This window comes from Ixodes scapularis, unplaced genomic scaffold (genome assembly GCF_016920785.2).
Source record: "Ixodes scapularis isolate PalLabHiFi unplaced genomic scaffold, ASM1692078v2 PGA_scaffold6__148_contigs__length_123643588, whole genome shotgun sequence".
Lineage (NCBI taxonomy): Eukaryota > Metazoa > Arthropoda > Arachnida > Ixodida > Ixodidae > Ixodes > Ixodes scapularis.
The window spans coordinates 43,298,912-43,316,468 of record NW_024609881.1 but is presented as its reverse complement, the minus strand read 5'-3'; the positions used below and the strand labels follow the sequence as shown (position 1 = coordinate 43,316,468).

At 42.3% G+C, this 17,557-nt stretch overlaps 1 protein-coding gene across 1 annotated transcript in view; it reads left to right on the top strand.

Moving 5' to 3' along the window:
• LOC8033077 (MAM and LDL-receptor class A domain-containing protein 2) overlaps positions 1–17,557 on the top strand; it is a 217,299-nt gene that overhangs the window by 107,820 nt on the left and 91,922 nt on the right. Inside the window, exons 30-36 of the mRNA XM_040210498.3 lie at positions 1,511–1,607; positions 3,306–3,356; positions 6,875–6,967; positions 10,025–10,233; positions 11,855–11,945; positions 13,355–13,606; positions 15,050–15,181. Of these exons, the coding sequence (XP_040066432.1) occupies positions 1,511–1,607; positions 3,306–3,356; positions 6,875–6,967; positions 10,025–10,233; positions 11,855–11,945; positions 13,355–13,606; positions 15,050–15,181 (925 nt within the window). The remainder of the gene's footprint in view (positions 1–1,510; positions 1,608–3,305; positions 3,357–6,874; positions 6,968–10,024; positions 10,234–11,854; positions 11,946–13,354; positions 13,607–15,049; positions 15,182–17,557) is intronic.

Below are 17,557 nucleotides of genomic sequence, written 5' to 3'. Positions count from 1 at the left end.
ACTTCGGCGTCAGAGAAAAATTAGTGTTTAGGGGTGTTTATTATGCCTAAGAAACTAGGACGCGGGCGAGGTAGTCCTCAAACTCCAGGGAATATTCCCCTTAACTTGAATACGTTTAAAATGTTCCAGTGCTGTTAAGAAAAAGAAACGAGGCAGTGGTTACGTTTCTAAATAAAAAAAAAAAATGTATGGCCGTTTGCTCGGCAATTGTGTTGCACATTTGAAAAAATTTCAGCATGACAAACGGTTAGCTATACTCAAAGTTTCTTGACAGTAGGCGCCTAGAGTGCAGATGGGAGGTTGTTTTGATCCCATATCTCAATGGAACACCTTGAGCCACCGTCGGAAACCGGGGGAAAAATAGTGGAAGGTGTGGTCTGGATCCTGGTGGGAGTTGAAGACTTCTCTTTGTTAAACTGGATGTAGTACAAGTTTTTCTCGTTGTCGAACAATCGAGCTGGATGTACACGTTTTTATTAATTGCGACTTTCCGATGATCTAATCTCCACTCAGTCATTCGTGGTGGCATCGGTGCCTGGAGAATTATCACATCCACCTATCAGTAATTCTATTCCTGCATCAAATGTGCCATTTTCCGCCAGAGGCAATCTTCTGCGCCATTCTGGTGGAAATCTGCCCTATAGCGCCAAATGGCGTGCCTGACCAAACTAGGTGGCGACTTGCGCCACCTATCATAGCCACATGCAACCTGAGCAGCGGCAAAGTGAAGGACACCTAAAGCATGTGCTGTGAAACGGGGCAAGTACTCCTTTCAGGGCAAACACAAGCCTTTCCGAGAGCACAACAAAGCTGGCAGGCATAAGGGACGGGCCTTTGATAGGCTCTTCTGTGTTCAAAATAAACTATATACAGGAAGTTGCATTGAGAGTCTTTTTATATGAGGAATATCTGTTAAGTAATCACTCACATTGAATTTTTGCGAAAGATAATTTTTTTCGCAGAGAAGCCTTGGAGACCAGTAATATCAAATGGATTTACTCTCTACTAAAAAAACTTGGTTGAAGATTTTTAAACCTTAAAATGCTCTTTAGTAAATTTAGGTGGTTATAATATTTTATAACTGCATGCTCAAAAGTTATTTGGAAAGCGATATTTAGGTCCCCAAAAGGGCTGCAAATTTCAGGTTTATGTTATCCAAAGTGCTCCGGAATTCATTTTCAGGTGCTCCATAAAATCGCTCCAAATCACAATTTTGCAGTAAGATCAATGACATACGTCTGAAGGTCGCAGTAACGAGTTCTGGATCATGAGCACCAACTTAATTTATAACTGGGTTTGAATAGGGGCAATTGACTTTCAAGACAGCCAGTAAGGATAGCTACAACGTCTTTAGCATGACGAAAATTTTCGTCATTCTTGTCCAGCTCGCTTGCACCTTTGCATTTAATTGCATTATAATCATAGTCTTTAGCATGTTTTTAAGAATGACCCATGGGATATTATCCTTTCTTCACGAAGGATATGTCTGTTTGACACATTTTTTTGGCAGCCTGTGTTTGAAGCAGTCTCAGCTGAGTCGGTCAGACAACAATCTGGAATCATGCTGGATGACATCGAGATCACCACTGGAGCGTGCCTGCCAGACAGTAAGCATGCGTGGATGGATGTTACTGAATATATATTTAGAATCCCGGAGCTTGTGCCACTTTGCAACTTGAAGTTGATTCACAGTTGACATATTTTGATTTTTTAACATGATATAACTAAATTTTAATTAGGTAGTTTCTGCAGCAGCGGCTTGCACTGTTGCAACTCTAAGGGTATATTTTTTCTGAAGGTGGCAGTAATAAATTGGCACTGCATCACTAAGGAGAAAACTTAATACGAAGTTAGTATAGCAGTGTCAAAATAATGTTTCTTACAAAAGGTAGCTTGTATCTAGTACAACATTTGTTCTTGTAAATTGGATTCTCAAACCTGCAGAGGTCATTTTCGGAAAGGTGACAGCCAAATATTGCTGCTTCTACAAGATGAGAATACCCATCAAAACCACAAAGACGTTGATAGGTTATGAATAGAAATTGATTAATAGAGGCACAGTACTGCTGAAAACGCAAGCGCTTTCCAGGAATTTGTAGTGGTTAAGTTTTGTTTGTAATTTTATTGGTGTTCGAATATTATATTTTGGAAATGGTGTTTGCTATTTCATTCGGTTCACATCATGCTTTTAACGTTCAAAGTATTTTAGCTTTTTAATATTATAAAACTGAAAATATAGTCGATTCTCAATAATTCAATAACTCACAAAAACAACAAACAGAATAATAAAAAATCATGCTTTTTTGTTCACTACTCACCGACGAGATTTTTTTTTGCTCACGCTGATGGAGATATGCGACAGTAACTATGTTCTGCGGATTGTGCGAAAGAAAAATACCTCTGTGACACCCAATGCAATTTCAGCAGGAGTTGCACATGGTAGAGAAAGCAATACACTGGCGCCTATTCCTAACCACTTGCACAACTCAACCTTCTGAAAGCATCTCCAAGGGATGGGAAACTCGTCAGTCTCACCTACGGGGATGTCTGGCTGTGGTTTCTTAAACTATATGTGCTCACTTAACATTTAGTGATCATATTTGAATATTTGAAAAGTAATATTCAGTGACAAGTGCAACATAGTCATACACCTACACTTTTTAACTTGTGTTCGTTTTAATGTGTTTCTATATTTCACATTTTTGTTTTCGGATAACTATATTCCTCATTGAACTCTCCTCTTTTGGCAAGACTTCCTTTATGAATTATGCACCATTTCTTTTCTCGGCCAATACCTCCAAAATGTAGCTTGCAAATGCAGGCAATTGTAGTTGCATGACTTTTGACTGCATTTGCGATTCTTCTAAGTGCGGTCAAATGTTACAGTTTGCATATTGAGTTTTTGTTAGAAAGAGGTACTGATAATAAAATATTACTTTGTGAAAAAGACATGGGAAATTCAAGCAGCTTGGTTTAGTTTGATTATTGGAACTCCAATTTAAAAGTTAAACTACCTATCCAATGTGTGCAGTGAATAGTACATCATACCTAATATTGGATAGTACATTGGATACTAGCTCCTAGGTAATGTGGGATGGTACATCCAACATTAGCTAGTTCTAACATTATTTCTTAAAATAATTATTTAGTGTTAGCAAACTTGAAGCTATTTTTTAAATGATGCCTATCATGACTGCGAGGTTCCTTGGCAAGATTATTTTGTCAGGGCACATTACTTTAAGCCCAGAAAACGTTGCGTTTAACAAAACGCCATCTCTCCAGCTTGATTCCTCTCTTTGTTTCAGAGCTGTGCACTTTTGAAGAAGATGTCTGCAAACCATGGGCAACAGTGTTGGGCAAGTGTGCTGCATTGTACAACACATAATTTTGTTTTGTTCAACACTGTTTTCGCTAAGTTGGTACCACACTTTAATGTGTGCGTGTTCACTAATGCTTCAATCCAAATTTAGACATCGAAAGACGTCCTCTGGATCGTCTGCTATCGAAACCTAAATCAGGCCTTCGATGCATCTGTCGAAATCGTCTCGAAGTCAACGGGCACCGTCAGCGTCGACCGTGAAATGGCGCTGTCGACTGCCCAAAAGAGGTTCTTGTTTTTTTTTTTTCTTGAAAAATATAAGTTTATCCATTCATATTTAAACTCTATCCGTACGCCATTTAGCCGCAACTCTGCAGTAAATTTCAGCACGATACGTTGAAGATCCGACTTTTGCGGACCGCCCAAATTTGCATTGAAGCGTCAGTGTTCACGCTGTAGCACAATGGATTTCCAAAAATGCTGAAGTCTTATTTCCCGACTTTAAGTGCACTTGAAAAAAGTTAAAAGGACGCTTTGGAATGTTGGTGTTAGTACTGTGTCATTTGAATACACATTTGACAGAATTTCCAGCTTGCCACAATCATTACAAAATTTGTAGTTTTTTTTTAGTTCTTTTTTTGAGAAATATGGTGTATTTGCCCCGTTGTAGAATCATTTGCATTACTGTCAAATCCTTTGCAGCACTTTTTTTCCAAAAAAAATAACGAAAAACATGTTTAAAATTTAATTTTATGAAGTAAGTTTGGGATATTTACTGTTATGAAAATATTCGCATCGAAGGGGCAAATATTTTTTTATAAAATCAGTGTTTGAAGTGAAGAATTTTGTCATAGCATTTCTGATCCTTCGCAGAACATTGCTATGGCACCCTGGCTGGGAATCTTTCTGAATTAACCAGTCCCAACTTGTGCCCTAACTAGAAACGATGAGACCATTGTCCCACTATTGGGAATGGAGACGTCCAGTTGAACGTTCAATTGGTCCCATATGAACCCTCCTGGTCCAGTTGGCCCAGTTGATTACCAATAGAACGTGTTCAGGTTTGCGCGTCTTGTCAAACGTTGTGCAAACATATTTCTGTAGCCTGAGACATGGCAAACCATGTTTGAGGTGACAAGCAGAGTGCTGCCATGGGAAAGCGATGCCGCACTACTGATGTGTCTCGCTGCGCAATCAAAAAAGAAATAAGAAGCCAATGAAAATAAATATGGTTAAGTTTGTGTTTATTTTCAAACTGAAGCTTTTGCAATGAATATTGTACTAATTTTGGCTTTTTACTGGGACCACCCGAGTCGCAAAATGAAATGCCCTGCGCCACCTGCTTCTACTGCGGGCTTTGTTATATTCTCGATATATGAAGCTCCGTATTACAGTACTAATGGCTGGCTAGACTTGCTTCCCAACTAAAACAGCAACTAAAACGACAGCAACATTAAAGGCACCGGGAAAACTATGACTCATAGCTCCTTTACGAGGCTGGTTCTTGAATCAGATGCTACGTTGTGTGCAGAAAACGGTTTTCACTGTGACTAGATTCTTGGTGTCGTATCAGTCATTCTGAAAGAAACCAATACAACTTTTTGAACCTAGCTCGCTAATATAATTCATTTTGAAGTGGCTAAAGGCCCGTTCACACTTTTGCAATCGAGTACGACCGAGGGAGGTCAGGCCTGTTGAAACATTTTAAATTTTGTTTGGACGAAGGAACACACTGGGTCTCCGGCGCCATATATGAAGTGACCCTTGAAATGCATTTCACAAGAGCGAAGGTTTTGCGGGATTCCCGAGGTAAAATCTTCCTAATACCTATAACAAAGGCGTGTTTATAACGTTGAGAATAGGTTTCGAGCCTAGAAAAAAAGGATAATGCGCGCGAGAAAAAGATAATATGCCGGACCGCCAAGTTTACAGTGCTACTCACTAAATGGCGCCAGTGTGTCCGCTCGTCGTCAGAGATATTAAGAGGTTCCAAGGCACCGGCTCTAAGAGGTGGCAAGTGTGTGAACGAGCCTTAACTCCTCCACTATATCTTAGCAAAAACAACATCGTACGAACTGGCACGGATAATGGCTATGTAGGCAGAGTGGGGACGGTGGAGAAACCTCGAGGATGGCATGGAGGCTTGATAGTTCGCGCGGTGGCGGATAGATGGCGCTAATCATGAATATGGTTTGTTGGTATACCAACTAGTCTCTGTCAGGCATTCTCATTTGGGAATTTAATATGGTATACCTGTATCATACTTTTATGTTTTTTTTCTACAAGAGAAGGTATTAGAATGGCGGGGTATTCGGATCGTGACAAATTAGTATTGTGCGAATATTAAAATTTTTGAGCACTAGTTTCGAATAATACGTTACGGTATTTATAATCATTTCGAGATGAACTGCAATATGCATACTCTTCGAGGCGGTGATCGCGGTGGGTTTGCCCTGTTGATTTGTGTAGCTCACTTCTTACCGAGCTCCGGTGTACTGCAACCCTTTTGAAAACTAGCTAAACTTGTGTTGCTTTTCCGCTGTGCACCGATGCTCGGCAAGAAGCGCGCTCAACGGGGCAAACTTGCTGCGATAACCGTTTCGAAGAGTACAGATATTGCATTGCATAATTCGGAGAAAACCACACTTTCAAAGTGGGATGCTGCACGCTCTTGCCTGGTGCAGGTAAGAAGTGAAAACTGTGAATGGTAATATCTGTATTGGAGTAATTAAAAAATAAGCTGAGTCTCATATGCAAGGGTATATGTGAGGCAGAGAAGTCCTGGCAGCCTTGTATTCATTATTGTTGGTTACGTCTTTTTCTTAAAGTTCGAGATTGAAGAAAGGGTGCTTGCAAATTACAAGAAGATGATAGTTCTCCTCGATTAAATACAGCTGGGCATCTCTGCAGTGCATGCTCATGCCTGGTGCAACTAATGACGACGGACTTGAGATTTTATGTCAAAGCCGTCGTATACTTGCTGTTCCAATGTAGGCGATGTAGGCATAGGACTTTCCAAAGCAGCAGTAAATAAACTTAGCTTGGAAGTGGAGAAGTAGAAGCTTGATAAAAATTCATCCATTAATTCAGCTGTGTTTTTGTTTGAGCAGGGTGCGACAATAGTAAAATGCTTAGGCAACCTATTCAATATTCGATCAGAAAATAATCAGCCATAACAGCTCTTCGCTTCAAATTAGCTTCAGACTCAAAATCCACTATTCGCAGATGGCTATAAGTTATAAAACACTTGTTCAAAAAACTAAAAAATTTCACATTCTTATGAACTATTTCTGATCTTTATTCTCAATGTCTCATATTAAAAAAAATTGTATTGTAAAGTTTGTAGAGTTATTTTAATTAGTATAGATAGTTTTTTTAAACTTTAAGGTGAAATGAACACGCTTGGTTTGGATGCTTAAGACATACTTCAGTGAGCCCTAAATTGTGGATATACCCTAAAGACCGCAAAAAATAGCTCGTCAGACAAGACTTGACATGTATAATGAATATTGTTTGTGTAATAATTATCTTCTTGCAAATTTTTTTTTACCGTAGTGAATGCAAGCAGGCGGAACGACGGCTTCCAGCTTCAGCGTGCAGAGCTGTTTGAGAAACTTCCTAACGACCACACCTTGCACAGCGGGGAAGGTGAGTTTTGAAACATTCAACATGCATATTTTTATATTTTATCTAATTTTTTAGTTCTGATTCGTAAGTGGCAAATTGGAATTCAGGCCAAAGAGCCCGTATCTAGAGGAGGCTTATTGTAAAGAAGGCGCCCTGTAACCGAGATGTTGGTTCGACGTAGAAAGATCCCCAGGGGGTCCAAATTAATCTTCTGACGTCCGCTGAGGTATGCGAGAAACCCTTCGTTCATTTGGCTCGTAAAGTGCAAACATTATATACACCAACTCATGTTTACTAACAAACCAGAGCGCCCCTAGTGGACGCCACCGGCGCCGCGCAAGCGCGGTGGGGGTGTGGGCAAAAGGCTCGCCGTCGCCCATAAACAAACCATTGAAATGCGATCTTATCGGCGTCGGTGTGAATCCCTTCGCTCTTTTTCGCGTTCGAATGTTTGATTACACGTCTTCCTAACGATGTCTGACTACTTGAGCGGCGTCAGCAAAATTCCAGAGGCTCGCAACACCGCAAACCTTAGCGTGAACAATGTGACATGTGGCGATTCATTCCGCGTGAATGCCGCAGTATTTGCGCTAATACCTGATTCGCATGATGAGATTTCGCTCGCAATTTTCAGTCGCGACGCCGCTCGGGCTGCAGAAGCGTGAACCGTAGCTGAGACGGTCGACGTCGATGCTGAAAATTGCAAGCAGAATCGGACCAAGTCAATTAGGCAGAGCAACTCAGTGATGGTCACTGGAAACTTTGAACAACATCTCCTTGTATTTACTTTTTACATCGAGCCTGCTTACCAACCTTCACACTTAAGTCTTTTGAGGCCTGCACTTACTTCTTATAGCAAGTACCGGGCCCACATCTGGTCTACGGGCCGGCGTCGTCTAAGAGTGGAGACGACAAGCAGAAACGTTTGAAAGAGCAGACGACAGTTCTAGCGATCAGGCGGCCGTTTGAACTTGAAGACGCTCTGAACGTAGTCCGCAGTTGGTCCGCACAACTTGATGGTTTTCTGACGTTCATGTTGGAAGAAAACATATAAATCTGATGACCACAAGTATCTGTGAATTCAACCCAAAGTGCTTCCCGCCCAAGCAATCGTTGTTCTACGGCGTCTGGTTTTCCCTTTTCTCGGCACGTATCCAGATTCTCGGACGAACCGAGCACGTCAAAGCTGATCTTCAATCTTTTCTCGACCCTTTTGGTACTGCCCCTGTCCCGGCGTTTTGACGAGAAGGCAGATTTTTGTCTGGTTCCCTTCGAAACAACGCAGGAATGCACGTCTGGTATGGGGACTTCTGCCCACAGCCCCAGACCGGAAGTGCGACCGACGCGCCACCACCACGCCGTGACGTCACAGAGATGAGTTGGTGTATATGTTGTAAAAACCTGATATACCGAGAATCTTCATATCTAGGCAGGATGCTTTTCCGAATGGTAGTCTGGAAAAAAAAAAGATAAGACACTCTTTCGATCTACCACGCAATAATCCCGTGCACGGAAGGCATCAAGTATATCTACGCAAATACGAGCGTCGTAACACGATTTCGCTTGACATCACGCCATCTGACCCTGTCATGAGGTGCTACTCTGCCGTATGACATTGCGTGCCGCTATAACCTATGGCGTGACGTCACGTTAGATTAAAACTTAACGCCGGAGGTTACTAGACCCTATGGCTAGTTGGCATGCGTTTGAGCGTACTTGAGTGCGCTTGACTGACTTGTAACTGCTAACGAGCGAAGACACTGTCACCATATATCATGTAGCACTGGAACACTTCCATCTGTACATACATTTGTTTGCATTTTACTTGTCATTCAGGGCAAGGCTAAGTGTCCTGAAGGAGTAACTTGGCAGTGCACCGTACTGAATTTTGCTGTATTCCGCAGTGAAAAACTTTCAGCCTTTCCACTCTCGTCAGAAAGGAAGACCAGCGGAGCCGTACTCTATACACTGTGTGCTTCTTCTTCGTCGTCGTCTGTTTTTCGCAGTGTTTCCTACTATGAATTCCCACTAACGAGCCGCCCAACTATCCATTCTTCTAATATAACTGGAAAGGTTGCCGCCATCTACGAGTGACGGTGGAAACCATACTGGTTGTGTGCTTGCCGCCGTCGCTTATAGATGGCGGTAGCTGTCCAGGTAGGTTTCGACATACATGGACACGATCCTGGGGAACCTAGCCCTTAACAGCTGCGCTGTAACAATATGCAGATATGCTAATGGGAAAATAAAGAAGTGCATGAAGCGTTTTTATTTTAAATGACGGTCCTCTTTGCATCTGCTTTGAATTGTCAACTCTTTTCAATGGTGAGTTCTCAGCTACTGATCAGTCTGGCATGTTCCCTTGGCGGTGTTGGAAGGTATCATCTGACGGAGAGATTCCCTGTACTTGTACCTCTGTTGCTCCTTTATATTTTTTGTTATGAACTACAATATATAGTGCTTAATTTGTGTGTGTTTTCCAGTTTTTCCCCGTGTCCTTTTTTGCACTGCTTCATTTATTCTCATGATGCACGTCTCCCCCAACACCGGACCCTGCTACATTTTACTATGGAGATCAAGCACTTAAATTTTTTGAAAAGTGGGGAGGGTTCTGACAGTGATTTTACTTTACGACTTAAAATGTGTCGCAAATTGTTAGGGAATTGTGCTGCATACGTGAAAGATTCTAGGATTACAAACGTTCATATAATCGTTTAACGGCCCGTCTAACCTGTACAGCCAGAGGGCTACGTTTGCGGCGCTCTTCATCGCAAAATTCAACACACGGCATTTGTACACATGGAATCATAAACCAGCTAATCTTCCAGAACCTCCTAACCCACTGCCCTCCGACCTCGCCTCCTCGGCTACTTCCTCTGACTCCACCCCTTGTCACATGACCTCCCTTTTAACAAATCATTGTCGAGCACCTCGCTCCTCTTCTCCCATTCGTCAACCAATCAGTGCCGAGTCTCGCGGCCACGTTTTTTTCCAGGCTCACTTTTAGGCTTCACAAAATGCCGAATACCTGGCCAATGTTTCAAGTTCAAACTTTTATTATCTTCTTTGTCTTGCCAGGTTATTACCTGCTGTTCAAGAGCACGGGAGACAGAGCAGACAGCGCTTTACTGATGCTGCGGGACCAGCGCTATCGGTGCGCCACCCTCTGGTACTTCCTCTCCAAGAGCGACACGGGATGCAGAATTCGGATCGGGACCGAACAACGCACGAATGCCACCAAGCTCTGGACGCGCGTGCAGTTCGGCCTGAAACAGGGCCCCATTCCGGTATGCTGCGGCTCGTACCTTTGGTCAGGGATCCTCAAACTTTTCGATCTCGGTGAACCCTCGTCTTCCTCAAATGGCAGCTGAGTCGCCGTTCCCGGTTTTGGCATGGGTGCAATATAAATTGGCAAGCACAAGCTCACGGACATTGTGAGCAACAATGCAGATAAATAGTAGCATCTGGAACATATACATGCACGAATAGGTGGCTTGGATCTGCTAAGACTGTGCTTAAACCGGAAATAAGCGTACAGTAGGCCATAGCGTACAGTAGGGGTTCGTAAACTGGGTTCCTAGAAAGGCAAGGATTTTCCCAAAGTACTCTCGTGAGTTCTTCAGTCCCCCGAATTTCCTTAACTTTTCTTGACCTAAATAAGTTTTTTTTTTTAGTTATTCGGCATGTTTTACCGGATCTATGCCACGCATTGATACATAACTCTGAGCCAAGTACTCGTCAGCATATGTTATTATAATTTCAACAATCTGTGGACTTCTGCATGGTTTTAGTGCATCAATGATCAGATCAGGAGTCGTTCCTGGGCCTTCTGCCAGCGCAGGGGGGGGGGGGGGGGGGGGGCACCGCCAGATTGAAAGCTTTGACAACACCATGGTGTTATTTAAAATATATATATATAAATATATTTTCGGAAATTGTTTATAAGAAGCTGTGGCAAATGCCGCCCAAGGATGGCATTGCGTGTGTCGCTGGCGACGAGCCCCATTTTTTGTAGAGAATTAAAAATATCGCCTTGGACTTTGATTTAGGTAATCTCCTATGAGTGTGGGTTTTAAAACTTTGTATTCTGATTCCAACTGCTCGCAGCACATTTTGATAGCGTGAGCTTTTAGCAAGGCATAGTTTATTCTTGCTGTGGAAAAAAAAAAGAAAATTCATTCTTGTTTTGCTTTACACACCCTGCAAATTGCATAAAGGGGGCGCATTACGTTTTTTTTTTTTTTGTTATGAGATAAAATTGTTAAACTGGGCTCACCGGGGGATTGAAAAACTTTGGTGAACATGTCCTTTCTTTGTACACTACAAAATTATAAACTCTTGACCTTTAATATTTCAGTATTTATTGATAAAAACCATGTTCTAATACTTTTTTTATGTCATTGTGATAGTTGCAGCCTGGTTTGGAATATCAACTTGTCGATGTAAAAGTAACTTGCATCAGTTCAATTTCACACCTCATTTTGACAAACATTAAAGGCACACATCCACATTACATGCAATAATACATTTTAATTTTTAGATGAAATATATTATTTCTGTTCCATTTCTTTTATGAGAATTAACGCCTGACATTTCTATGATGTCACAGCGTACTCAAAGACATGCAAGTGCATGTCTGTGAGTACGCTGACTGGGCATCAATCATGATTGTTTTGTGATAATGAATGTCCGTTCAACACACCCATATTCTTAGATTCAACACATGCAGTATTGGGAAGGAAGTATATAGATGGTTCATATCAGTGCATTATTTTAATATCATGTACATTCAAACAAAAGCTTGATATATGTTTTATAGTTTACAAATCTAAATAGTTTATTTAGAGTTCTATGGCTTGTCAGACAAAGAAAATGTTTGCAAGCTACTTAAAATCTTCTTCAACACAGGTGGGCATTCATGTGAACTGTGGACGTGACAAGGAGGCCTTTGCCGCCATTGACGATTTGATGGTAGACGAGAAAGAATGTTGGCAGCTCGGTAAGTCTAGAGTCGGTAGATGCAGGCAATTCCGAGTCTCATGATGAGTTGGTATCGTGAAGTGGCTGCTACATTTTTAGCCTAGGATATTAATTTTTAACGTTGTAAAATTAGAGCAGGAACTTTCTGCCTTACATTTTTGTTTGTACTCTTAAAGGGGTACTCCGGCGTTTTCTTCAAAGTCTCCGAGTCGACTTAAGAAATGCGCTACATACAAATAAACGTTGCTGGAATAGGAAAACAAATATTAGGCCAGAATAATTTTTATTTCTGGCAAACTTAATACATTTACGATTTCGGTCTGGGGGATCGGTGGCCGAGTGGTCTAGTGCACACCACCTCGGAGCACGTGAAGCAAAAGCTCGCGCTGCAGAACCCAGGATCCTCGGTTCAATCCCCGCCCCTGCCCGTTTCGATCTGAATGAGCATCATACCGGCGTGCGGTCCTGTATCGCTACTGCGTGGTGCACGTTAAAGACCCCAGGCTAGGTGTTGTACCGCGCTGGCTAAATTGCTCATCAGCAGCTAAGACACCAGACGCCCACTGCGGCAGACTAACATCCGGCTGTATAAACACACGCACGATAATTTGAAGCCTGATTTTGGTCCTCACAATGTTTTCCAAACTGAAGTTTCTACTGGCAGCAATGAAAAAGTTCCGCGGGTGGCAGGCAGGGGTTTACTCTTTAAACTTGAGAATTTGTTTCCTATTGATTACAATCAGTTGCTTGGTGTCAAAGGAATGCTTTGAAAGCACGCTCCAGCCCCGGCACAGGAACAAATGGTTGACATATTTTATTTTTTAGAATACCTGCTCGACCTCCAAACCTGCCTGCCACTGAAGTCACGACACTGAAATGCCCGGGTATCTTTGAATGTCGTCTTGGCTTTATATCTATTTGTCAATTTCACTGTAAATATTTTCTATTTTGCGATATTAAGTAGCATCCTGTAAAACATAAAGGCCAAGAACTAAAAAAAATAAAGTTTAGCTTATAGTTGGGGCATTTCAAAAAATATTTTCCCGCGTCTTTCCTGGAACTTGTGAATATAGAACTGACACTTACTCGCGGGTATTGTACTTCACGTCAGTGGTTTTCGAACGGTGTTAATGATATTGTCAAACTTTACATCAGACTTACATGCTTTTGTGTACATGAGGCTTCGCTACTTCCTCATTAACAATATGTATCTTTTTACTTGATAATATGTCCAAACCATCCTGCTTGGGCCCCTAAGCAACCTTGAGTTTTTTTTTTAAATTAATGAATGAAATTGTGTTTCCTGTTTTAGCTATAGTATTCTAAAAAAACAGCTTTTATTCGTAAAAGAAACTGTGGAAATTGTGCACAGAATGTACACCTCATAAACATGTTAATAATGTCGGTAATTATTCCCACCCTAAACAGCCCAGTCCACGGAAGTGTTCAACTGTGGGGACGCGGAAAAGCGGTCCGTTCCCGTGGACCGCGTGTGCAACTTTGTGTGGGACTGTCCGAATGGAGCTGACGAGCAGAACTGTGGGCCGTGCGACTTCGCCACGGACACTTGTGGTTGGAACGTCGATAGCGGCCTGAACAAAGGAAAACAATCCTGGGAACGAAAAAGAGCTGGCGAACTCAAGGAATCCCCCCCGGTGGACTGGACAGGCTCGTCCAAAGGTACGTCATTGAGCAAAGCCAAACTTCGTAGAGGCATCCTGAACATTTTGCAAGGGTATATCGTTGTGAAACCTCGCACTTCACAAATATGACATTAACATTTCGCAATGATGCGTCATTTATCAATCTCCCGCTCCAAAAACGTGTCACAAATACGTGGTTACGACATATCATCGAGAAATCTCTTACTCCATAAAACATCTCATTGATATTTTGCACCTGTGTGTCATTGAGCAATCTCCGATTTCATAAAGGCGTCAGAAACATTATATAACGACGTGTCATAAAGTGATCTCCAACTTTATAGAGGCCTCGTAAATAATTTGGAGTGGTAAATTATTGAGTAATCTCACATTTCATAAAGACATCATACGCATTTCATAAGAACACGTTGTCAAGCAAACTCCCACTAATGTAAGTACCATAAACGTTTTATAACTTGTCATTGAGCAATTTTTTCTTCATTAAGTCGCCATAACCATTTCGTAACTGCACGTTATCGAGCAGTCTCCTAATTCGTAAAAAGTTAGAAACCTTTCGCAATAGCGTGCCATTGAGCGGTCTTTGACTTTATAAAGGCTTCATAAATATTTGCCCGCGTCCTTGCAGAAACCTGCGAATATTTTAACTGGGAGTTACTAAGAGCTATTGTACTTTACATCAGTGTTTTTCGACTGGTGCATTTAAAGTAAATGGAGCATTTGCAATGATATGCCCCCGAACTGCTGCAGAGAGAGGGCTGAAATTCACGAGAGGTTTCACATGCCATTTTTTCAACTTTGACAGGGGGAAGGAGTGGCGAAAAGGACTGTTTTGCTTGGCCAACATTTTGTTCTTTGAGAACTATAAATGTACGCTGAATATAAATGTTGATGCCAAGTATAGGACTTTTTCATTCGTCCACTTTCGCTATCAGTGAGTGCATACCTTGCCGTATGTTATTGCCATGTCACAGCTAGATCTCAAAAATTTTAAGATATCTTGATTTTTTTCTAAAAAAATATAGCCAAATTTTATATCGCTTTAGCTACGCCAGAGTCCTACTGCAACCTATGTGTTTTTTTATTATTTGTCGTTTGTATGTCAACATTGATTTGTGAACTTCATATGCTTTATTCATTCAGTTTCTGAACTTTTTAAACTTCGTTTGCTACAGCTATTTGTAAATTGATTCCCCCTATGTAATGCCCCGCAAAGGTTCTTAAAGTAGATAAATAAATGAATAAATAGATTGAGCTCTGACTGAATGAGTGAACACGAATAAAAAAGGTGAACGTACAAGTGATGTGGCGGGCGTCAACAGTGCAAAGAGCGATGACACGACTCATGGCGTCAATGCTTTCGCACATCAACTGCGACACGGATTATTGTTTAGCTATTGTGCTCCGGTTGTTGGTTTGATCTGGTACTGACAGTGATGACGGTGGAATCTCCTTACTACAGGGTACTACCTGCTAAACCACGCCGGTCAGCTTCTTCAAGGTCATAGAGGAGAGGCCATTGCAGTGGCACCTACCATCAGGAACACCAACTACATGTGTGTGCTTCAGTTCTGGTACAACTACGCCTCCGAAAGTGAGTGTCAAAAGATTATCTCTCTAAGACAGAACACGTTCGTAGGCATAATTTTCTATGCAAGCATAATAATGCTCAGGTATCACGTTGGACCCTTGCGTTCAACCGTTACGTTTAGGTTAAAGTCCTATAAAGCATATATATATATATATATATATATATAGGCCTCTCGGGGGCCATTTTAAAGCATGAATGCAAGAGTACCGCATTTGCTCGAGTAATAACCATGCTGTATATGAGCAAAGCCTGTGGGTCTGCTTTCCCACGGAGCACGGAAATGGCGAATCACCGTGATCGGCAGAAAAATGGCAGCTATAAGACAGAGAGTGAATTCAGGTGGTCGCCTCTCTCATCTAATCTTGGTTCAACAGAGCGCCCCCTCCTCGCTACCAGGGCTACTTGAAATCCTTTTCAGCAGATCACAACTGAAGGGCTCAGAGAGCTCTGACATTTTCGCACTAGTCACGGAAGTAAAGCTTCTTGACATTGGCAATGTATAAAAAAGATTTCACAGCGTATGATGGACGATTAAGGAAGATGTACGCTCGCAACGGCGCGAAATAATGACTGTGACGGACTATAAACTGTTTTACGCATCGGCAGGTAATACGAAAGTCAACAGCATGCGAATTGATTTTTTCAGAACGGAAAAAAGTCAATTTTAGGAATGCGTATTCAACTCATTGCATTTTCGAGTGAGAACGCCATGCGTTATTGCTCATGCGCACAGCAGATCAAATGTTTAGTAAGCCACATTTTCTCACAGCAAAATATGGTGCAAGCATCACCCACAATATGTATCCCGCATCACCATGTGACACGAATAACAGTTAATTAATGTCGGCTCTCTGTTTATTGTGCAATGCAAACTTTTGAACGCGCGTTTACCAAACCTGTAAATTCCTTGAAGCGTCTACAAAACCCGGTAAAACAGTGACAAGCTCTGCGAGCTCTGTCGTAATCGGTTAGGCTGAGCGGGTTCACTGGTGATAGATGAAGGATCTCGTGAAGTCACTGTAAATCATTCCCACGTCGATTTTCTCTGTCACGGTCACAAGCAAATGCCGTCCCGTACGTTGTAATCCTCGCACCGTCGAATGCACAAGCACTTTGTAGAACCAAATGTCTATCCCCGTCATACCGGACCCCACACACCACCGCAGACTGCTACCGACCGTCTTCGACGAAACCACGCGATCGCCGTCCACGTACCACTTGACGCTTGCACCGCTCCACATTCCGACGGCTAGAGACGGAGGGCTAGGGAGCAATCCGAGAGGGAATGGCGCCCTCGGGAAGAACCAGCCGATGAGACCACTACTCTTCCTTTCCAGTAACCGATTTCGTGCGCTCTGAAATTAGCGCCCGAGAGCCCGCAGAAAGAGCCGCGCGAATTCAACACGAGATAAGGTCTGAGATCGCACTTTTCTTTGTAGAGTCGTAATCCGCCCACGCTATTCGCTCCGTTTTTATGCAAAACGCTATGATCGGCTGTGTGTCTTCTTTAAAAACGTAAAATCGAGGGCCTTGTTTACAACAAGTGGGGCTATTACTTGAGCAAATACTGTACTCCCGACGAGGATTGAATCTGGAACCAAGTGGTTCCCAACCAGATACTGTACTGACTGAGCTAAGAAGAACGTGTTCGTGGGGAAAGCAAAAAGTTTAATTATATTTAATATAGAATCTTTTCAAGCCATATATCGCCTTCGCTGACGTCAATCTACATCCCATATAACAGCACTGCCATATAAGATGAAGCGAGCTGCATACACGTTCAGAGTCGGCTCACTTTTATCCATCACCGTAATCTCCCAGGCAGCGTACCGCCAAGCGCACACATGCGTACCGTTAGCGTTAGAAGCTGCGTAGGCAACAGCAGGGAGACAGCGAGCCCACTTCTGCCACAATGTTTTTCGCCGAAAAATTGACAAATTTAAAGCAAAAAAAATATAAATTTTTAGAGCTAATTTTTGTGCTCAACAAATTCTTCGCTCCCTGTCGTTTGTCTCCATGATCAAGCTAGGATAAATGTTTAACGTCAAGTTGGGAATAAAGGTCGTGGAGAAGTTGCAGAAGTGTGCTATACTTCTTTTCGTCTTACGGTAGACAGCGGCAAATTCTGGGAGGATGAGAGGTTATCAAATGCAGCGTGTGTGTTCCGTGACCTTCTCTCGGGCGCGTCAGCATGTAGACCGGGGGGGTCACCTGATCCGCGATGCGCTCAAGAGTGTTGGGGTATCTGAGATGGCCCTACCGTCCTCTGCAGTCTATCGTAAGAGCAGACGTAGTATAATTGTACTGGACCGTGACTTTCGCCACCTTTGCTCTGTAAGGATAGGCACGACATCTTGTCTATTTTTTCTTTGTAAAATC